This window comes from Lacerta agilis, chromosome 2, assembly GCF_009819535.1.
Source record: "Lacerta agilis isolate rLacAgi1 chromosome 2, rLacAgi1.pri, whole genome shotgun sequence".
Lineage (NCBI taxonomy): Eukaryota > Metazoa > Chordata > Lepidosauria > Squamata > Lacertidae > Lacerta > Lacerta agilis.
In genome coordinates this window covers 47,553,768-47,577,690 of record NC_046313.1, presented here as the reverse complement: position 1 = coordinate 47,577,690, position 23,923 = coordinate 47,553,768, and the positions used below count along the sequence as shown (strand labels likewise).

The window sequence follows — 23,923 nt, the reverse complement described above, 5'->3', positions numbered from 1 at the left end:
TGTCCAAAGGTAAAAGACTTCGGGGAAATGATTTACAATGAGTTGAAAAAAGTATTTAAGAATACTTTTATTAAAAAACCAAAAGCCTTTTTACTTGGAATAGTAGGAGAAGAAATGCCCCAAAAAGATAGAAGATTCTTTCTGTACGCAACAATAGCAGCAAGAACACTGCTTGCAAAAAAATTGGAAAACACAGGACATACCAAAAATACAAGAATGGCAAATGAAGATGATGGAATATATGGAGCTGGCTGAAATGACTGGAAGAATCCGTGACCAGAAGCAGGAGACGTTAGAACAAGACTGGAGCAATTTTAAACTGTATTTAAGAAAAATATTGTAATATTTGAAAAAGAGGAAAGTTTTTGGAAGAAGTCGAGGCCTAGGTGTGAAATTAGAATTGGAATTAATTAAAATTAGGATAGTAAGAATAGATAATGAAAGAAAAGGAAGGTAAATTAGAGAATTATAAACAAGAATGTTTAAAATGATTTAGAAGACTGCTAAAGATGAAATATAAGGAAATCAGTAAGGAGGGTCTTGAGGAAGTCATGACACAAAGTGAGAAAGAATAAGAAAGTTTGTATATGCATACTGTTTAGAAATAAGATGTATTTTTCTTGTTATAGAAAATAAGTATTAAGTGTTTTAATATGTAGAAAATTTATTTTTAAAAAAGTATAAAAAAACAAAAAACCCAGGACTTCCTTAAACTACAGCTGCAATCCTATACTCACTTATCTCAGAGTAAGCCACACTGAACTCGACATAACATACTTCTGCGTAGATAAAGAATTGCCATGTACACATTCCTTTTCCAGCTGTTCTTACATTCGACCAAAGCATTTTCCGAATATTCACCCACTGATCTAAATATAATTATCTCCTTGCTCTGAAACAAGGTTTTTCCTACAATAAACCCAACTTCTGAGCTAGAGTTCTATGACACACCTCCACGTGAACAGAAACTCCCCCATTCTTTTCTGTGTCAGGACAAGCACCATGCGCAATGCACACAAGAGAGCTTTCCCCAATATTAAAGTGAAACGGGCATCATTTGGAATATTCTGTAAGCTTCAGAACTCGCATGTGAACCCCAGAGCTGTTGGACTGGAGCAACTGCCCCCGGCTCCTCCCTCACTGTTGCCGCATCAAGCCAATTTCTACATACTGAAGAATGTTATCAGTTAATTGAAATTCAGAGCAAGAGGGAAGATACAAGTTGTACCAACATTTCTTAATCACGTGCCTCATAGAAACCTAAAAGAAACATAAGCTGTGGTGCTTTTGTCTCAAAAGCCTATTTTCTCACCACCTGAAATTATATATTTTAAATCTCCAGACTCATTTTAAAAAAGATCTGGTCCTCACAGATGCAAGCAAACACTTGAAGCTTAAATCAATTACTGCAGGAGATCATTTAGCGTTTGGTGGGGGGAGAAATAATTACAAATAAATTCCGAAAGTAAAGAAAATGAACACCAGATTCTTCAAGGGTTGATTCAAGTCACTTTGTGGAGAAACAGGATGCAAGAACTCCAAAATATTTGAAAATGTGAACTGTCAAGCAAAAGTAAACAGATATTCTTATCTGTGTACTTCCTCTGTGTGTTGACAAGGCCCCTTGATTTGTTCAGAGATTAACTTCCCACCAGGTAGTGATCACCCATAGAATTGTACTGCTTGAGTTGCTTTGTGCCCGAGGCAAGGCATATCTTTAAACATCTCCATTTAACAAACTCATATTCAACTCACAAATCATTTCTATGTTATGATTTTGATCACATGCCTTGAGAAGTTTTCTTAAGCCAAAAAACGGGAATCTTGAGCACAACATTTTTCCTGTCTCCTATCCTAAGTCCCCTCACACCTCACCCTACACAGAAAAAGATCCCAAACTTGATTTCTGCATTTATGCAATAAACACCAATTGTGTCTTTATCCCAGGCCACAAGTGTGCCCCCCGTGGGTATATCACACTTACATCGGCTCACAAGTTTCAGGATGCACACATCTGGTTTGGACAAAGCCTACTTCACCGCTGGTTGTGGATTTCCCTATAAACCACTGGAGGCCTGGAATGAGAAAGCCAGTGACCTCTATGGTGTCCCCTTTGCAGAAGCTCAGCTCGTCCCATCCTCTCCCTCTGTGATCTTCTGTAGTGGTGCACCTCCCTTGGCCTAAGAAATAAAACGAAAATGTCCCTCACTTCAGCAGGCTGAACAATTGAACCATTCTCTCCTAGAAACAGTGACCAGTGGCAGAGAAGGGCATGCTTGTGGGTTGAGTGTGGAAACAAGGTGCCTTTGTGTCCCATAACATTGGTGTTTTGTCCTGTCACTTGGGCTTCACCTGAAACCACAGCTTATTCTTCTTAATACAGCTTAACACAGTCCCCCTTAAAATGAAGACAGAAAAAAGAAAGAAGCCTGGGTAAAATGTTTGCCTATTTCAGCTTTCAGCGTGAAAGTATTTGGGGTGAAGGTAGGGGATAATCACTACTATTGCGAATGTTCACACTTTTTGTGTCAATTTGCCATCACTGTCCCCTCATCTGTTGCTTTGGCAGTACCCCAACCCATTAGGTGCTTTCTTTTTCATAGTGTGGTTTCAGTCAATTAGGTACATCACATAGTAAATGTAATGATGTCATGACACTCTTCTAGCCAATTAGATTTGATGTCACTGTGGGCAAATGAAGCTAATTTAGCTGATGTTTCCACTTCTAATTTAAACAAATGATTAAAAAATGCAAACTATACACTGTGCAAATCTAAGACATTCTAAAAATCCTGCACCCCGCCCCCCTTCAAATAAAGAGAGAAGTATGCAATGGATCAGTCTTAAGTCAGTTATCTACAATTTGCCCCCAATGAGATTGTCCTCACCAATTTGCAAAGAGCCAGGTCCGCTGATTTGTTTGGAGATGCCACAGCTCATTGGATAGTTCTTCAGGAACCACCTGTGGATATGAAGAGCTGTGAATGAACACTCTATTTCTTTCAGAGTACAGTCGTACCTTGGATCCCGAACGCCTTGGTATTCAGATGTTTTGGCTCCTGAACGCCGCAAACCCAGAAGTGCGCGTTCCGGTTTGGAATGTTCTTTGGAACCCGAATGTCCGACGGAGATTCCACGGCTTCTGGTTGGCTGCAGGAGCTTCCTGCAGCCAATCAGAAGCCACACTTTGGTTTCCCATCATTTTGGAAGTTGAATAGACTTCCGGAACAGATTCCGTTCGACTTCCAAGGTACGACTGTACTCTTTGCTTCATATTTGGGGGTGGGGAATGGTGCACACTAACCTTACATAACATAATTGTCAATAAACGTGATCTCAGGATGTATTTACAGAGGGCAGGTATATTAACAGCAGCCCATTTTACCCTCAGAGATAAGAATGTTTTCATTCTGAGCGTTTTACTTTGAGTGAACCCAGGCTACGGCCACAATGGCTCACAATGTCGGCCCCATGTATAGATTGCCACAGCTACTCTACTTACTGGTAAAAAGGATGGGGCAATGGTTCCATGGCTGTGACAGGGACCAGGCCCCTCTGATCATTCAACAAAGATGTCCCTTCCCATTTGGTGTCATGCCCAATGTCTTTCACATGGACAAGCTCATTTTTGGAGAGCTTCAAATCCTCCCCTTCTTCATCTGTCAGGACACCAACCACGACCCTGGCAAAGAAGTTTCCTGCAGATGGAAGAAGAATTGATAATGGTCAGGATTACTGCCCTATAAACAGCTTGGAAGCCCTGCTCCATGTGTTACTACCTTCAAACTTCAGCTTGGAAACCACAGGAAGCCAGGCTTTTTCTGTCATGGTGTCACAAACGTGGAATTTCCTCCCCCGAGACCTTGTTGGTCCAATCTCTCTATTCCCTTGCATAAAATTGTAAGGACTTTTCTCTTTTGGAAGACCAAGTTTAAAGCTATTTCAAATTGTAGTGCTTTATGAACATTGGCTACATAGCTGCCTTTGTGTTTTACTGGTTTTGTTTTCATTGTACTGATTTGTAACTTGCCTTGAGTCTTACCCACCTTAGAGAGAGGTGGGTAACAAAATTAACAAGCATGATACCAGTGAAAATTCTGTGGGGACACTTCCGGCGGCGACGCCATTGCGGGTGGTCGTGGGCTGCTTCGGCTGCGAAGCACCCAGTCCATCCCGGGGGTTAGGAGCCCTGCTACCGCAAAGCGGGGCTCCGGTTGGGGTGCGGGAAGAGCGTCCCGCACCCTGGGCTCCCCGGCTGTGCCCGTTGTGGCTCCGAACCCTTCCCCCGCTCCCCCTGTAAAGGGGGAGTGGGGGTGAAGGGACGACGGAGCCGGGCTATAGGGGACATGCCCCAACCGGGATGTAAATGCGGCGACAAAGCCTGTGATGAGCGTCTAAGTTCTACCTGTCTTTAACGAGCTGATAAGAACCCAGTGGCTGTGAGTATTTGATTGACTCTTTGTATTCTTGGAACGATCTGGGGGAAAGAAGAAAGGCAGCCCGCCTCTCTCCCTTCGGGAGTTGAAAGAAATTAACCGTTTAAGTGACTGCTGCTACAACAATCGATAGAAAGTATCTGGAATTTGAAAACTGAGACTGCTGAGATTTCCCTTCGGGGGTTAACTGGGGAAAAAATATCTCCATTTGAAGTTTTGGTCTTTATACTCCGGCTTCGGAGAAATGGCGACGACTTGGACTGTCGTGGGAAAAAATTGAAACAAAGGAAGGAAGAGACAGGAACTGAAATCTGACACTCACCCTCCCTTCTAAAATGCTGGACTTTGTGTTTGCACTGGTATCGAACTCTGGTTTAAAGGATGAGGAAATGCTCACTGTCTTGAAGCTGGAACTGCTTAATCGGAAATTGCAAGTTTTGAGTGGAATTATAAATAAAAAGGACTCACTTTCCACAGAGGAGGCTTTCCAAAAGTTTTATACAATGGAATCAAACCTTGGCAAAGAGCTGGAAGGGGTGCTTGAAGGATGGTTCGAAATGGCTGGGCAACTCCGGGAAAAGGAACCGATTTCTGGGGGTGGCAGCCCTGGAACGGGAAAATTTATAATATCCAGACTCCGAGGTGGCAGCTCGGGGGCAAGGGACATGGAATTAAGATTTCTACAAGAAGAAGAAGTATGGTACAAAGGTACGGAGGAGCCCAGAAAGGAAGTGATGAACACCCTGAAGCTCGATGCTAGGCTTGTTGTGAATGCCTGGATCTGTGGACACTCAGAAGAAGATAATTGGAGATCCGGTTCTGGTGAAAGACAGAAAAAGACAATGGACAGAGGGGGAGTGGGTTGAAGTATTAAATGTATAATCCAAATGGTCTGTCATGGTATCCGAAATCGGAGTGTGAAGTCTGTTAATTATAAGTTTATTTTAAATAAGTAAGGAGATATTGAATCTTAAGTCAAAAGCAGCATGATAAAGGATAGAAGAAATAAGTTTAGTTATAAGAGTATATGGTTAAGATTTAGGTTATAATAAAAAGATCAAGATAATTGTGTTATTTTTAAGTAAAGTTAAATTTTTTTATAGAGAAAAGTTGTTAAGGAAATAGTATACCGATTTAAAACCGAAGGTGAAAAGGCGGGGGAAGTCAAACGTCAAGATTCAGAAGTAGAATTTTTTTTTTGTAAGATATACAAATAAGAAGAAGAATCCTGACATTATGTGTATTTGTATTTGTTTTTGTATTTGTAGGTGTGGGGTTGGGTTTGTGTTATATTACGAAAATGCTAATAAATTCTGTTTAAAAAAAAAAAATTCTGTGGGAAAATACCTCTCCTGCAATGACCACTTAGGAGGGCAAGAGGGTGCCCAGCAGGTCAGAACCACGTCTTATTCTGAAATCTCCTCTCTGAAGCAACCATTTGGAGGCAGGGATGTGGGCTCTGAGGCAGAGAATGGTTCAGTGCATTATCTCAGGATCCAGTTGCTCCCGGACCTCATGTTTGCTTCAAAAAGAATTTTGCGCAGAACGACTTTGGGCTCCTTGTGTTGACTAAATGAAGTGATTTGCTCACAGTTAACTTCCTTTCTGGCAGTCTTTGGTCAGGGTTGGTGCCCATGTTACATATGGAAAAGGCCATCACCATCTTTGTGGCGTTTTCGGAGATAGGTAAAGCCTTCTCGGTCACTCAAACATTTTAAATAATTTAGATAATCTGGGTCTTTCTCAGTTTTTCTATCTGTGTTTTAATTTAGGGAATAGGCATTTTTGGTAGCTTTTTAAATTTTACTTTTTCCGTAATGTTATGGTTTTATATATTATCTCATATATTATTTACTGTAAGCCACCCAGAGAACTTTACATTATAGGGTCTAAGTAAATAGTACTTGTCTATTGTACACTTTTGCTGGGGACTATTCCCCTCACCAGAACCAGATTTGGGGTTTGAGGCAGGTAGGACCCCTTTCCAAAATCTACCTACTGCACACCTGCATGGTCCCACTCGGACCTTCTCTCTCCTGCCAATAGGAGTCCAGAGTAACCTACTTGGGGGCCCACCTTATGGATATGCAGTATTACAGATCTGAAAAATACTCCTAACGGGATATTTGGAGAGGAGCTGTAAGACTGGCTTCATATTTCTCACCTTCCTGAAGCAGAAGACCTAAGTACATGGTGGCCATGTGATCCTCATCTAGAGCAACAGTTATCTCGGTATCCTCCACCAGAGCACAGTTCAGCCAGTACTCAGGGGTGAAGAGAAGAAGCTCCAAACAGCAGCCCACATAGCCTGATTCACCATAAAAAAGGAAGAATGCAAAATCTATCATGTGGCTTCCAAGAGCAAACATGCAGCAGCGTTTTTCTCAGGTAAAACATTCGACACAGAATGTAGGTGATTCTTCAGGCCTATGCCACACAGCCTCAGGGCCTAAACTGAAAACGTTCTATTTATTTCTCAAACTTACACAAGCTGCCTCTCAGCAGGAAGTTTCAGAAGTAGTTAAAAATCAAATAAGCCAATAATAATAATAAAACTGCAAAACAAAAACTTTAAAGCACAACAACCTTTTTAAAAAATCCTAGAGGGGAATATTTTTCTGTCAAGGGCCACACTCCATTAGGGATAATTTGTCAAAGGTTACCTGCTGGGTTGGGGAGGGCCAAACCCAGTAGTGTCTGGGCCCACGGGCAAATGAAGTGTGTGCACCTTTTTCTCACTGCCACCCTCTTCTCTCTCGCTTGATAACCAATCAATTAACTAATTAACTAATTAATTTCAGTTTCTTATGCCTACAACATCATAATTTTGACCCATCAACCCTTGTCTGATCTTCCCTTCCAGCTCTTCACTATGCATGGATCTTTTACAACCTTTCTAGGGTTGAAACTGCCTCTTATATGGAGATTAAACCGCTTCAGCCTTGTCTCTTTCTCTCTCTTCCTTGTAGTGTCTCATTTGACACCATGAACCATGGCATCATCAGAGTGGATTTCATTCCACCCCAGCCTTGCCTTATTGGGGAGGGGGAGCAGTGTGTGAAACTGGACCTTTTTCAAGATAAATACTGAAAAGAGACACAGAGGCAGAAGCTCTCTTTCTCTTATACCTTAAGAGTCTAGTCCTGCCCACAGCAACTTATATAATGATCCCCACACCCCACCCTCAAGCTCTCCTGTTGGAAAGCTAGTTTCCCATCAGTTCCATGTGATCTACCAAGTGCTAAGTATGTTGAAAACTTCCAGATTTCTTCTATGGTCCTGAAGGAGAGTAGAAAGCGACTGTCCTGTGCCTGGATACAAACCAGCCGGGCTGACAGCTCCTGCAAAAAAAGGAAAGCAGGAAAGACCATGGGAATTATGTTGTGAATGAACATGTGCTATATTCTGTGTTTCTTCTTCTTCTTCTTCTTCTTCTTCTTCTTCTTCTTCTTCTTCTTCTTCCAACAATGGCATTTGAAATTTGGATTGTAGACTAAGGGTCAGGACTATAGAAAGACAATACAACCCTGCCCTACATAAAGGGAGATTAGCTACTGACATGATTCAACAGGGTAATGCAGCAGTAAAAAAAAGTTGATGCTATTCTAGGCAGCATCAGCAGAAGTATAGTGTCTTGATCAAGGGAAGTCATAGTCCCACTCTATTCTGCCTTAGTCAGGTCACAACTGGAATACTGTGTCCAGTTCCGGGCACCACAATTTAAGAAGGATGTTGACAAGCTGGAACATGCATAGAGAAGGGAAACCAAGATGATCAAGGGTCTGGAAACCAAGCCTTATGAGGAACGGTTCAAGGTGTTGGGCATGTTTATCCTGGAGAAGAGGCGACTGAGAGGAGATATGACCACCAACCAATATCTCAAGGGCTGTCAAATGTAAGATGGAGCTAGCTTGTTTTCTCCTGCTCTGGAGGGTAGGACTCAAACCAATGGCTTGAAGTTACAAGAAAAGAGATTCCCTCTAAACAACAGTAAGAACTGTTTGACAGTGGAACGGTCTCTCTCGGGAGGTTGCGGAAAATCCTTCCTTGAAGGTTTTAAAGCAGAGATTGCATGTTTACTGCCCTGAGCTCTTTTGAATAAAGATGGTATTACAAATAATGTGAAGGGGAATTTAAAAATGGTGGGGATTTTTTAAAAAAATAAAAAATAGCTTTCTGAGTTTTAAATAACTTTTCATTCAATTTTAATAATTTGACAATGTGTGGCATTTATATAATCTCAATTTGGAAAATAAATAGCAAATACGAAACATTTCTGATTGAGATATTGTATTATTATAGTTATCAACAAGAAGAAACCAAAAAAGGAGGAATAAAAAAGGAAAGAAATAAGCATTAAAAAATCCATGAATGAATGATTAAAAAAAAACATACAACATTTCTTGGTTACATATGTCAACATTATTTGAGTGGCAAATTTTGTAGTTATAAAAACTTCAGGTGTCCAGTCACTTTGGAGGAGGGATAGTTACAGAGATGTGAATATGAAAATAATTATGAATATGATTATGAGTGCAATCAAAGGGATAAAGAGATAAATATGGGGGCTCCAATCCTTTTCCTTTTATAAAGGTAAAGGGACCCCTGACCGTTAGGTCCAGTCGCGGACGACTCTGGGGTTGCGGCGCTCATCTCGCTTTACCGTGGGAGCCGGCGTACAGCTTCCGGGTCATGTGGCCAGCATGACTAAGCCGCTTCTGCTGAAACCAGAGCAGCACACGTAAATGCCGTTTTCCTTCCCGCCAGAGCGGTACCTATTCATCTACTTGCACTGTGTGCTTTCGAACTGCTAGGCTGGCAGTAGCAGGGACTGAGCAACGGGAGCTCCCCCCGTCGCGGGGATTCGAACCGCCAACCTTCCGATCAGCAAGCCCTAGGCTCTGTGGTTTAACCCACCATGCCACCTGTGTCCTTTTATAGGAGCATTCTAACCATATTGAGCTACCGGTATATGTTGTCGAGGAGGGGGACTGATTGTTGTTTTTGCAACTACAGATCCAAGAGCTTTGTTGACAGTTGTGATGCCTTCACATTGTCACCTAATTACAGTGACAGGCATGGCAGGAATAATAAAAGCCGACAATTCACCTCTGACTGCTTTATGCAGGCATGCCAAGAAACAAAAGCATAGCTCAGTACTACAGCAGATGTTTTGCACACAGAAAATCCTTGGCATTTTCAATTTAAAAGATCTCAAACACCAGACATGGGAAGGACCCCTCGGCTTGAGATCATGGGAGAGCTGCTGACAGACTAGACAATACTGAGCAAGATGGCACAATGTCCTGACTTGGCATAGGACAGATTCCTAATTTGCTACCCATGAGGTGCTTAAGAAGTAATAGCAACAGCTTTACCTTGAAAAGAGCACAAACATCTTTGTCGTCATTTTCTAAGGCCCACAGCTTCTTTCTTGCTGTCTCCTGCAGCTGGGGATTGAGGCCCTGTCCCGAGCGACTCTTGACAGAAAATGAGAGGGCAATCTCTTTAAAATTAAAAAGAGAGAGAAGGAGAGATAGGCAATTAAAGAAGATAAAACACTAAATACCTTTGTCTAGCATTCTGCATGGACCAGCCCCACTTTAGCCTAACTCTGACCATTAGTGAGCATCCAGGGGGATTGAATGTTTCTATCATTCATCTACAGATATGTAATCAAAATCCCCATCACACCTTGTTAGATGCCACAGATTAGACTGGTGGGTTTACAGCTTTTGGAGACAAGCCCCTCCCCCAATCTCAAATAGCAGGTGTCTTCATGGGGAAAACAAGAGCGAACTGAGAGTCTCAGCACTGGAACAGCCAATGTGGCTTCAGGATAGGTCAGTAGAGGTGCTCTGGCAGGGCTTACATTGCACTGTTCCTCCTAACCTTTCACTGGAACTAAAGCATTCAGTTTAATTCACTTGCGGAAGATGCTGTTTCTTGAAATGCTTCCTGGGTTCTAGGAGAGGCATGTCAACTTACAGCAACAACATGCTTGCCAGGTCCAGTCTGGCATACTCTGAATGGCTAAGGGTCTCCTTGGCTATGTTCCTCAAAGCAGAATGTAAGAGAATCACTATCCCTCTTGTTGAGACCAGCCAGACTTCTTTGTTACACCATCTTCCTACAAATACCGCCACCAGTTAAAAGGGATTAAAGAGCCAGCTACTGAAGTAAGCGGTTTCACCCTCGCTGAAGTCCAGAATTCCAAAAGAGTGCCTGGCAACTTCTGGCTCGCATTCCCCATTCAAAAATACCCCACATCTGGATTTATGCAGCATTTTCAATGAAGATTCATTTAGATGTTGTTGCAAATAATAATAATAATAATTTACACCCAATTCATAATAAGTTATCACACGGGAATTGGTGGTTATCTGAGGATATGTCAGAGAGTGGGACCTTTGTTTTTGTTTTTATAATTAAGTGAAATGTGTCCCTTTAAACCTAAATTGAATTATGCACCATCTACGGATGCTCTTAGCCACTGGAAAGATGTTGGGTGGTACAGGTCAGACAATGGCCCATCACTTTTCCATTCATACTGTCTTCTGCATTGACACCTGGAATTACAGACTCTGGCCCACTATAAACTCTGTTCCCTTTTCCTTCTTCATCTTCTGCATTGCTAATAAGTCATGCAATGCAAACTACGTCATTATCTCCTCCAGAGAAATGATCTCGAGGGCTGGCTCGTTAGTTACAGATGTTAAAAACAAAAGGGAGCAATTAGGCAAACACTTACCATTTGGGAACCCTTCCCCTACAGCCAGTGACACGGACTCAGTTTCCAGAGTGCCCTCTCCTATTTGTGCAGACTGACTTCCTGGATCCAGTTCCCTGGGGTTACCTGACAAGTCACCATGTAGGCAGAAGGACCACTGTCAACTTTTTAAGAAGAGGGATAGCAAGGGCATAATACAGGAGGCCACCAACCTTTCTGGGCTTGTGGGCATATTTGGAATGTTGAAAGAGTGTTGTGGGTACCTTCCCCTGTGGCTGCTTCTTTCCCCGGGGTCACATCACCACCCACCATGACAGACAGACAGACAGACAGACAGGAACAAACTCAAGTGCGCGCGCGCGCTCACACACACACACACACACACAGTTTTTCCAGGAGAGCATGTAAAAGTCAGATCCGGTAGAATTAAAACATATCACATTGAATCTGCATTATTTTACATGAGATCACTAAAAAGACACATCAAATTAAAGTATTCTATCACTGTACATGATAAAATAAACAAACCATACATATGTTGCTTGCCATTGATCCAAGGCATGAATTCCTATTGAGTTTCATGACTTTAGCAGCGGATGACAACAAAACCAACATCAAACTGCAGAAAACATCTGTGTGCCCAGAGGTAAACTATTAGTCAATTGTGGTTTTGAAGGGATACTTGTGCCTCAGATCCATGATTTTGTACCACGGCAGAACAAGAAAGCACCAGATTCTTACACTTCAGTCAATGGAGGCAGATGTGATCTGTGATTTGATGTGGAGGGGGAAGACTGTGAAAAAAAATGTGCAATTCCAATAGGAAAGTGTATATCCTCTCCCTCCCCCACTCCCCTCTCTCACCTGACCCCTTTCTCCTACGTGGTCATTCCATTTTCTTCCTCCGCCTCCCAGATCTCTCTCCCTTCCCTCCTACCCTCTCAGTTCCTCTGCTTTCTGATCAGGAGCCGATTTGAGTCATGAAAAGTGATCCCTTCCATTTTATTCTCCCAACTTCCTCCTTCAGCACTGGGTACTTTTCAAGTAACCACTGTCAACACCTCATGACAAGAGGGGAGGCTTGTTGGGCATGAAGGGAAGTCCTCAAGGGCACCGTTGGGCCCATGTGACCTCAGCTGGTAAACTACAGGCATAGTGAAAGGGGATATAGAGATATATAATACCCCTCAACCCCAGGGACTTCAATATGAGTGGCAGCAGTTTTTCTGCAGTCCCAAACAGAAGTCTTCCCAAACCTTGCTACTTAGAGAGCCAGTGTGGTGTAGTGGTTAAGAGTGGTAGACTCATAATTTGGGGAACCAGGTTCGCGTCTCCCTTCCTCCACATGCAGCTGCTGGGTGACCTTGGGCTAGTCACACTTCTCTGAAGTTTCTCAGCCCCACTCACCTCACAGAGTGTTTGTTGTGGGGGAGGAAGGGAAAGGAGAATGTTAGCCGCTTTGAGACTCCTTCGGGTAGTGATAAAGCAGGATATCAAATCCAAACTCTTCTTCTTTCCAGCTGGAGGGTAGACCTAAATTTCACACAACCCAAGCATTTCCTGTCCTCTGCTAGTGACTTCCCCAAATGGGAAATCTCTCACCAAAGGACCACCACCATTTCCTTTTGTTCCTGGCACTGACTCAAACAGGAGCAGCCCATGTGGTAGGGAAGAGCCACGGAGCCAACCTCAAAACAGCATCACTATGGCCACTTACCTGAACAGGGTGGTGTCAAGAGGCTGGGACCGCAAGGTTAGTGGCAGTGGTCCTACCAGTGCACCCTTGTGGGCCCAACCTCACCACCCCGCAGTGCTTTTCACAGAAGCAACAGTGACACAGGCTCCTCAGCTCCACCCTACCAGGTGTGTTGCTACTGGACTCAGAACCTCCAGCTCTGACTTACATTTTTTTTCTGCTCATGAATTTGAAAGCCATAGATCTGGTACATCCAGATGGATGTAAGAAAGGAAGTACTACTACTGATGGGCCAGGCTATCTGGTCTGAGTGGGGAAGAAACAGTTCCCACAGAATATTTTTTAGAAACAGAATATATTGCTTTTTTAAAAACACAAACACATGCACACACAAAGAATGACCACTCTGAATGTTCTGGAGATGGAGTGGGTGGAGGGCTATGAATTATTGAAATTAAGAAAGAACATGGACCTGTTAAAAGGAAAGTTAAAAACTTGTTAAGAGGCCACACATGTGACCCACAATGCCTTTGAAAGCTGCCTCATTCTTCCATCCAGAGTTTTCCCCTTCCTGTGTGTTGCCGAATGAGTGGACTTTTTTTGTTACCACTAATGGAGCACTGATGGTTTCTGTATCCGTAACAGTGAGGCTTCCGAGGGCAGGTTTCCTTCTCTGCATGAGAAGTTCTACTCTGTCCTGTTATCCCTGGGATGTCCTTCCATTGAGTATAGGACTGCAACCTTAAATTATTTTTTAAAACGTTTGTTTGTTTGTTTGTTTGTTTGTTTGTTTCCTTTATGTACTGCCTGTTCCACAAAGTCCATTAAATATGTGCTTTGAGACCATTAAAAAAAACCTGATTCATAGAAGTGTACAGTTGAAAGGGACCACAAGGGTCATCTAGTCCAACCCACTGAAATGCAGGAATCTTTTTCCCAATGTGGGACTTGAACCTACAACCCTGAGATTAAGAGTCTCATGGTCAGGGTCATGGGTTCGAGCACTAGGAGTTGATTGGAGTTGTAGTCCAAAGGGCACCAGGTTGACAAAGGATGGTTTAGGCTGGATAGGCTATGGAAACTGGATAGGCTATGAGCCCAAAAGATGAGTGGTGATGTTTGCTGCTGATATTTTTATTTTTATTTGTTTTATTGGCTGCTTGCTTGTTTTTGTTTTTGTTCCATCTTTTATGACATGCTCCTTGTAAGGCACCTTGAGCAAAGAACAAGGGTGGGGATTGAAATGTTTTCAATAAATGAAAAGATAGGCCAGATTTGGAAGAGTAAGCCTGGTGCCAATGCAAGAGCGAGGGAACGATTCCTGCAATCTTTGCTTATAACTACAAGCACCACAGAAATGTTTCTATAACAGCAGATCACTATCTCAGTAGCCTCCCTGAGCCTCTATGGATTCCTGCTCTTGCTTTGAGCAGCAACTGGGATTTTGTAGACACCAACCCTGTGGGGGAAAGGGCTGCCTAGTTACTTCTTGGAGGGAGAGAGTTGATTTGCATAACTGTTTGCTCATCAATTTTCTGGGGGAAATGGAGATTTCCCATAACTGCTGCAATCTGAAAAATCTAGCCAGGCTCATTCAACTCCACACATCATTACACATAGCCATAAAACTCCTAGAATCAGGAAATTTAGGCAGCAATTAAGTTAATGATGCTGGAGGCTCATTTTTGTTTTGTTTTTTAAAAAAACAAAGCCAGCAAGCTCTTCCCGAGCTGTGCAAGCCTAATAGGAGTTTAAAACCTGGGTCTTGTCAGTAGTTAGACAGGACTTGGTCTGTGTGCCAGGAAATATGGGCTGCAAACAATGGCATGTTTTCATAAGTAGGCTCACTAAATAGTCCCACTCCATTTTCAGCTTTGCTAGTCTCTAAAACAAACTGTGAATTGGCTTTATGCGGAACTGTAAACCATATTACAAACGGGGGAAATATAGCTCTGTAGATGCTCTTTTAGCAGGCTTTTTGCTTTGCCTTTGGAGAGTTTCAGAGCAGAGCTTTTTGAGTCAATGTTTATATTGCAAAATTCTAAAAAGTGCAAAATCCAAAAGATAAGTATTAGGGCCTTTCCACACTTATCATTTATAGTGGTATAGTTGCTGGGGGGGGGGGGTGTCAGATTTTTTTTGTATGCTGCCACACGGCAGCGTCCTTATTCAGCTAGTATTTTGGAACAGCATAATTAAAGCTTTTTCTTCTAATGCAAAACCCCCAGCTTTTCTGAAAGAACTGGAATGGCTCCTATGAAATTGTAAATGGCAAGTGCAGAAGGATGTGTGAATTAAGTCCCTTTGCTTAAAAAGGCAGAATGGATGGAATACTGCGCAATGTCTACAACAGAGTTCATGTGAGGAGCATCTGTCAAGGTTTCACCTACATAACACCAGCATTTCCCGCAACAAACCAGGATGTAGCTGGTATAGCCAGAGTGAAACGAATTTCCCATGTAAACTGTGAAATGGCTCTAAAATGCAATTTAACACAGGGCCATAGCATTTCTCATCATTCTAACACACAACAGGCATCAATAAACAAAGGCCAGAATTACATACATAGACATAGCCATGAAACAGAACACATCTAGTGCTAGTATATATGTCCCCATGTGCCTTAGCCATTCTCAAAACATAACCAGGCCACCTGCGATCTAGTCCTTCAGACCCATTTTACAGGAAAATACCGCTGGGGCAGTCCAGGCTTCACTGCAATACAGAAGCACACACACAAACACAAACATAAACACATACACTTCTGGAAGGAAGAACCAAGTGGTGTTGTTGTTTCAACAGTACCTGATGCCATCTTCCCCTCTTTGAACCATCTTTCTGGGGGTTCAGCTGTGTACTGCTGCAGATTGGACCAACTGGCCAGGCACACAGGTTGATCAGATGAACAAGAGGATGCTTCTTCACCTGGGGAACACATGCAGCCAGAGATGAGATGAGATGCAGGACAAAAAGGTATTGCTGATTGCAGAGCTCCCCAAGAGTCTTACTCCCATGCACCCGAGATGACGACAGCAAATAAATTAACCCCTTGCCGTCACAATGGATAGGACCTTTCCTCTCCCTTTCCCATGCAACAATTGCAACAGGGCTGGCTGAAGCCATTTCTCTTAACCACAATTTCTTAGCTATTTATTTTAGTCCCAACAGTCTTTTAAAAGGAGGAACTACTTCTGCTTAGACAGATGAACCGAAACTACTTTCACAGTTTGTATCAACTATCAGGAGTCAGTCACACTGCAATCAAAACAAGATTTTGTGACAGCTTCTTGTAAGAATCCCAGAGCATTGTGGTCTCCGTTCACTGCTTGAGTATACTACCAATTAAAACTGGCAGTGACTCTGGGGAAAAGATGGAGGGAGTAGATGCTGCTGGTTCAGACTGAAGTCATCAGCCTTAGGGCAGCTTCACACAATCCTGTGCCAATCTGGTAGTTTACACTTGATAATCCTTGTGCTTGATGATTTGCAGCTGGTTGTATGAGTGGACTCTACCGTAAAAAGCATATTTTTGAGGTGACACAGAAGTTCCATCCAGTGAGCACTGGTTCATTACGGCAAATGGGGCACTGTGCCCCACCAGCCTCATTCCGCCTTCAGTCAGCTGCTGCCTGCCTGCCATCTTCCTTACATCCAAGGCTAGGGGTTTGTTCTATGCACTTGTGCCACAGATACCTGCCACATGACCCCAGGCACCTGGTGCTCTATTGAGTGGAATCAGAAGAAGCCAAAGCTCACAAGCTTGCTTCTGTTGTACTTATTTGTATGGTTTTAATTGACATAGATAGTTTTACTTCTAATTGTTTTTAATGGCTTCCCCTATGTTTTCAGCAGTTCTCATTTTTATATGTCAGCTGTCTTGAGTTCCGTCAAGGGAAAAGGTGGGATATACGTGAAATAATAATAATAATAATAATAGAAAGGCAGGGTCAGAAGTGGCTCCAAGCACTGTAGTCACTGAGTGATGAATGTGGATGTGTGAACCAGTCTTAATTTGAATCATAATCTACCGGTAATCTAAACCTTTCCCTGTTGCTTAAGAGGAAACAGAAGACAGAAGAATTGTACCTGCGACTGAATTCCATTCAAAATCACAAATTAAAATAATTAGCTCACACACCATGCTCCATCCAAAACAGAAAACATTACATAGGGATAAAAAATATATATGTGGTGGGGCATATCCAATGCTGTTCTACCAGTGCAGCAGATTTCTGCTTAAGCAACAGAATTTTCCCATCCTCTCCCTTTCAGCCCTGCATGCACCCTCAAAATCTGCTCCAGGGGATTGGAGGAACCCTCTTCCCTCCAACACACACACACAAAGAGCAAATTTTGAAGACACAGAGGGAGAGCAGGGGCAAGTCCAGTTGCACAAGTGGAACTCTGCACACACGGTGTTGGATACAAGCCAGTATCTTTATTGCTCTCCAATCAGGACTGTTAATTATCTGACTCACATACAGTGGTACCTCTGGTTAAGAACTTAATTCATTCTGGAGGTCTGTTCTTAACCTGAAACTGTTCTTAACCTGAGGTACCGCTTTAGCTAATGGGGCCTTCCACTGCTGCTGTGTCGCCGCACGGCGATTTCTGTTCTCATCCTGAAGCAAAGTTCTTAACCCAAGATACTACTTCTGGGTTAGCGGAGTCTGTAACCTGAAGCGTCTGTAACCTAAAGTGTCTGTAACCCGAGGTACCACTGTATTCAGCTTTTATTAAAGCAAGGCCGAAAATCACTGCCCAAGGATTTCTCAGTATATCACTGTGAATCTCCCTTAGTCAAGTAGAGGAGGGAAATGAGTTTCCCCACATCAAGATGGAACCATGACAGCCTAGACAACAGCCATGAAAGCAAGAAAATCTGTGTTGGGAATTATGTAGAATAGGAAAATAAAACAGCACATATCATAATGTCATTATATAAACCTACAGGGTAACTGCAAATGGAATACTGTGTGTGGTTTGTTCATCCCATCTAAATAAGGATATTGCAGCATAGAGCTGTAGAAAAGATGCAGCTAATGGTTAATGAAAACAACCAGAAGAACATCATCTGCATGGAGAAAAGATCAGGATGTTGGCATTTTTTCATTTGGACAAAATGTGGGCTAAAGCAAGGGAGGAGCATATTAAGAGGTTTATAAAATTGTGACTGGTGTAGAGAGAGACAAGGAAGCCCCAAAATATCTCTCATGCATCATCCTAGGCCACCATTTCTTCTCACAATACAACAAAACTAGATTCTTCTACTTGTGAGTTGTTGGCCATAAAAGGCATTAAATCAGACAGACAGACAGACAGACAGACAGACAGACAGACAGACACATACATATTAGAATGCAGTAGCATCTGCAAACTAGATTACGATCTGTTGGTGGCTGGAAGCAGGAAAGATGGAATTGGAGCATGCAACATATTTTCCATGAGGGAAGCTGTAAGAATCCAGCACTACAGGCATAAACTGAATGAACAGCACATCATGCCTGCTCAAAAGTAAATCCACTTGAAATCACTGAGGGTTTACTCCCAGGTAATTTGGATTAGGCTTGCAGCCTAGATACACCATCCCGTTTATAGGGTGCTTCTTCCACCCCCTCAACCACTGGTGATAGTGCTAAGAGCAAAGCAGCAGGCTGCTAGGTTGACAGACCCTGTTCGATCTTATTCTGCTGTGCTGATTGATGGCTCCTGCAGAGTTATACCACAGAAGGTTAAAGGGCAAACACAGAAGGAGGCTGTGAGCAACTCACCTGTGGACCACAGTGAAAATTTCCTCTGGAAAGGGGCACCAAAGCAGCAGCCCATGTGTCCACCAGCCCATGCAGCCCCAAGGCCAGCAGTTTATCCTTCCTAGCAGACCCAGGACAAGACCAATGCAATCCACCACATCAAAAGTACTCTTGTTAGTAACTGGGGAAACAGCCTCTCAATGCACAATGCATCTTTTGATGGCCACCCTGCAGTTGGAAGGTGGGAGGTGTGGCTGGGCACGTGTCCCAAGAGGCATTACTGAGCCAGCCTCAACTCTCCCCTGCTCCACTAGTTTGTCACCCCTCCATGCCGCTTCTGATTGTATCTCAAATGCCAGGCAGTACATTCCTGGAATTCTGAGCTTTGGTGGGTGGTGAAGAAAAATCCAGATGTCTCTTGAAAGGCTGGTCAGGGTCCTCCTTAAAGACAGGCATGAAAAACCCACACATCTGCATGGCATAATTTGTGAGTTATGCAAATGAGGTGCACTACTTATGCAAATCAAATCCTCTGCAAATCTAACTGATATAATTTTCAGGAGGTGATCTGCTCCTGCTGTATAAATGAAAACAGCAGGCCAAGAGCTGCAACAGAAACTGGTCATCCTAAACCTTTTCACTGTCAGAGCTTTTCTCATTAGTGCTCCTACAACCTGCGTTCCATTTTCTCTTCTCTAGCAACCAAAATACATAATCCAAGCTATCGCTCCCCATGACACTGTATCACAAAACCTCCCATTTCAATCAATAGGAGAGTGAGAAATTTACATGAAAAATGATTGGGTAGAATTCAAAATGTTGAACTCAGACCAGACCTGTTGAAATCAATCGACCTAACTTAACTGTATTCATTAATTTCAGTGGCTTTGCTCCAAGTACTGTAAAACTTTTATCATTGCTATCATTTATACCCTGCTTTTGTATGTATCATATACCCAAAGCAGCATATAATAAAAGCAATATAAAACAGCATAGCTCATGCAGCATAAATCAAGTGATGGAAAGAGGTGGATAGAAACCAGTCTCAAAAGGGCACTTTTACTGAAAAGCTTTCTATAATAACAAGAGTGGCAGGGACAAGTGTGTCCCTGTTTGGAGGCTCTTCCTGAACTTGGCTTCTACAATAAAAAAGACTCGATCCTTCATGAGCACCCACCGTATATCCAGCAATAAGGGCCTCTCTTGGAGAGTTCTTAGGTAGACTTAGATGAAATGGGACAGTTCTTGACATATCTCAGTCCCTGCCCACTTGGAACTCAATGCAGGTAGTAGATGATGGGTGGAAAAGGTCCATTCTCTTGGCTCCAGATAACACCCTAGCAGCTTCTGGGGGAACAAAAGCTACCTGACTGTCTTCAAGGTCAGCCCCACATAAAGTGCATGACACACTAGCCCAACTTGGTGGAGACGAGGACATGACTCACAGGAGCCAGAAGTGACTTATCCAAGAATGGGTGCAGTTGGCATAATAGGTGAAATTGGTCAACCCACGCCTGGACAGCTGGGAGTGGTGGCTCCTGCGGCATCCCCATGCGGCAGTTCTGTGGATTGAAGGGGAATGCAACCCCATCCAGAGCAAGCTGTGCACACCTCCACCTGAATGGTCAGGTCCTCCTTTTGGGAGCGGGTGGCGCTGTGGTCTAAACCACTGAGCCTCTTGGGCTTGCTGATCAGAAGGTTGGCAATTCGAATCCCTGCAATAGGATGAGCTCCCATTACTCTGTCCCAGCTCCTGCCAACCTAGCAGTTCCAAAGCATACCAGTGCGAGTAGATAAATAGGTACCACTGTGGCAGGAAGGTAAACGGCGTTTCTGTTCACTTAGCAGTTTCCGTCACGGTGTTCTGTTCTACCCTAAAAGCTGTCTGTGGACAAACGCCGGCTCCCTCGGTCTGAAAGCAAGGTGAGCGCTGCAACCCCATGCCTTTGACTGGACTTAACCATCCAGGGGTCCTTTGCCTTTTACCTTTACCTCAGGTCCTCCCCAATAGAATGCATTGTTTCTTATTGGACATTTTATAACCCTTAGCACCACTGTTTATAAGCAAGCACCTATTCATATAAAGCAGGAGTGGGGAACCTTAGGCTGGGGGAATGAGGCCCTCCAGGCCTGTCTATGTGGCCCATAGAACTCTCTCCACGCCACACACCCAAGGGCCACCTTCCCTTAAGGGCAGCCATCCAAGTGCCACATACCAGTGGTGGGTGTGGGCACAGGCCAAAGTAGACTGAACAAAAAATGTATCTTGGTACAGCATTATTATTATTATTATTATTATTATTATTATTATTATTATTATTATTATTAGAATTTGTATACCGCCATATGCCCGTAAATCTCAGGGCAGTTCACAACATAAAATCACAATGTATAAAAAACACTAAATACACAATAAAAACAAAGGCAACCCAATCACACACACACACCCCTTTCACAATGCATTTTAAAAGGGCATTGAATGTCAATGCACCTCCCGTTGTCTTCCACTCAGCCAAGCAAGAGGCATTATCAGAATTCAAGGGCACATTCCAGTCAGGCAAAAACCTTTTGTGGCACGAAGCAAGGCCAGTGAGGGATGTGGGCTGAGGAGAATTCTGAGGGCCAGATAGAGATGTCTGAAGGGCCACATTTGGCCCCCAAGCCTGAGGTTCCCCATCTCAGGAAGATAAAACAGCCTCAAAATCAACTTGATCTTGGGATAGTGTTCTGCCGCCTTTCCTGTCACAACTGAATGCTTATCAGTTATCAGAAGATCTATCTATTTCATGCAAAACCCTCATTCACGTCAGTGGAGTTCAAGGCATTCAGCCATGGGCTAAAGATAAGAGAATCAAACACACTCAATGGAAAAACAGAAAGTAAAAAGGGGAAGAGTGGGGAAGCTGCACTCTCTGCAATGACCCTCTCACCCTTCTTCATTTATAATACTAGATCCGTTCACAATGACCTCTGTCAACTCCTGTCCCCATCACTACTGGATGAAAACAAAACACCTGTTTACATTTTCACCTCAACGAAAACATTGGCCCCCTTATGCAAAAAGCATTCATGGCTTTAGAATTACACCCAGCAGCAGGGAATTCAACAAACCACAGTCATATGCCTCCTCACATAATAATAATAATAATAATAATAATAATAATAATAATAATAATAATAATAATAACTCACCAACATGAGGGGAAGAGGGGTCACTGCTAGGCCTTGGCTTGCCAATTTCTAGGGTCATGAATATGCACAGACTATCTCCATCACACACATATTTTTTACATCTTCCTCACAACTGCAGGAGGACTGGATTTTTGCTCCCTAGTGAAGCAAAAGTAGATTACCCATCCCTATCTAATACACAGCATCTTGGATGCAATTGTGTGGATAAACACAGTATTGCTAGCCAAAAATTAAATAAAATGGGGGGGGGGTGTTGTAGGGCATTGAGTACCCAGAACTGTGGGTGGTGGTTAGGTACAGCCTCCTCTTTACCCTCACCAATCATCACAAATATGACCCCAACGTGTAGGTATTTGTACTGGAAATAGGTAGCTGTCCAAATACATCCTCCAGAGGGGGCGGGGACCTTTATTTAACATAAAATTAGATTTTCCACTGTATATTTTTATTCATTCATTCATTCATTCATATTAAATTTCTATAACACCCTTCATCCGAAGATCGCAGGATATGTTAGGTTAATTGGATTCTGTGCTGGAAGCCTGATAGGAAGTAAAGCCATGGCCATATAATAAACTGGCCAGGTCATCTTGCTGTTTTATATTAAAGTTCTTTGCTGCAGTTGTGAACACTGGAAACTTAAGGGCTATTTGTTATATTCTTCTTCTCTATTTGCAAAAGGTAGGAAAGGTAAAGAGAAACTGCAAAGAAACTGTAAAACATCCAATCAAAGTCTGGCAAATAAAGCCAGATTTGGGCAAGCAGTTATAGGGTAAAAAGGTGAAATTCATTAAGAGTCTGGGGCTCTTACTGCGCTAGCCAAGGGTCAGAGTGCCTGGAATGAGATAAGGGCATGACTCCTGTACAACATGGCAACCCTTCTTAGTGACAGACAGATCCTCTTTTCCTACCACACATTTAACAATATCTCTACTTCCTTCAGCAAGTTTGCATAGCTCCACTAGCTCATATGATTCAACTTTTCGATTATGCATACTCATCCCTGTTTATTCAAGAGAAATTTGTCCAGAGGGGGAAGGGAACTATCCCTGGTGCTTACTTACATTCACAGCTGCCAATTTAGGCCACTGATTGACTTCAGTGCTGTCAAGTATCCCGTTTTTCCCGGGAATCTCCCTTATTTCAAGCAGTTTCTCACTGCTATCCCTTATTTTTTATATCCCTTTAATTTCCCATTTTTTCAAAGGAAGCAGCTCCTCTCCCTCCCCCTGCTGGCCAGGGACTGGGAAGACCTCACCTCCTTGCAGCCTCAAAGCAAGCGGGAGCCATTTCCCACGCATACAGGCGTCGTAGCCCACGGGCAGCGTTTCCAAAATACAGTAAGCCTACTGCGCGCGTTCACACCAGTGCCGCCCACTTTTGCTTCTGGCTCCGCCCACCACTGCCATGTGACTGTCCCCGGGATAGGTGAGGCTGCTGATCCCTTATTTTCAAATCCGAAACTTGACAGCTATGATTGACTTCCAAGTAAACATGCATAGGATTATTATGCAAATCACCATTTTACCTGTTTTTGTGCATAGAGGGCTGAAGTCATCCTGAGCCCATATCCTTGGGAGTTCAGGGAGCATGTGGGGATGCTAAGGCTGGAATCCTATGCACATTTACCTGCAAGTAAACCCCAATGAATTCAGTGGGACTTCCTTCTGAGCAGTCATGAGCAAGATTCCATTGGCTGACACAAATTAAAGCATTCTGAATCTGATAGATAAATAGATAGATTAGATAGATGATAGATAGATAGATAGATGATAGATAGATAGATAGATAGATAGATGATTGATTGAGATGTCCCTGCAAATGTTTGCCTATATATGGCAGTTATTCAGCATCTGAACTGCATGCTGGTCCAGATTCTCTTGCTACATCTACCACAGCAAGGCCACCGTGGCATAAAGCTTACAAGTGCTGTCTTGGGATTAGATCAAGCCTGAGTGGCTTAACTTTTAAGCTTATGAACGGAATCCATTCCAGAAGTCCGTTTGACTTCCAAAAATGTTCAAAAACCAAGGCGTAGCTTCTGATTGGCTATAGGAGCTTCCTGCATTCAATCGGAAGCCATGTTGGACATTTGGCTTCCAAATATAGTCCGCAAACT

General features: G+C 43.0%; 1 protein-coding gene across 1 annotated transcript in view; it reads right to left on the bottom strand.

Moving 5' to 3' along the window:
- Nucleotides 1-23,429, bottom strand: part of SH3TC2 (SH3 domain and tetratricopeptide repeats 2) — a 41,235-nt gene extending 17,806 nt beyond the window's left edge. Inside the window, exons 1-9 of the mRNA XM_033139936.1 lie at nucleotides 23,333-23,429; nucleotides 15,668-15,787; nucleotides 11,188-11,292; nucleotides 9,815-9,942; nucleotides 7,672-7,777; nucleotides 6,601-6,744; nucleotides 3,503-3,698; nucleotides 2,889-2,962; nucleotides 1,985-2,180 (exon numbers count right to left, since the gene is read on the bottom strand). Of these exons, the coding sequence (XP_032995827.1) occupies nucleotides 1,985-2,180; nucleotides 2,889-2,962; nucleotides 3,503-3,698; nucleotides 6,601-6,744; nucleotides 7,672-7,777; nucleotides 9,815-9,942; nucleotides 11,188-11,292; nucleotides 15,668-15,787; nucleotides 23,333-23,396 (1,133 nt within the window). The 5' untranslated portion in view covers nucleotides 23,397-23,429. The remainder of the gene's footprint in view (nucleotides 1-1,984; nucleotides 2,181-2,888; nucleotides 2,963-3,502; nucleotides 3,699-6,600; nucleotides 6,745-7,671; nucleotides 7,778-9,814; nucleotides 9,943-11,187; nucleotides 11,293-15,667; nucleotides 15,788-23,332) is intronic.
- Nucleotides 23,430-23,923: the final 494 nt, after the last annotated feature.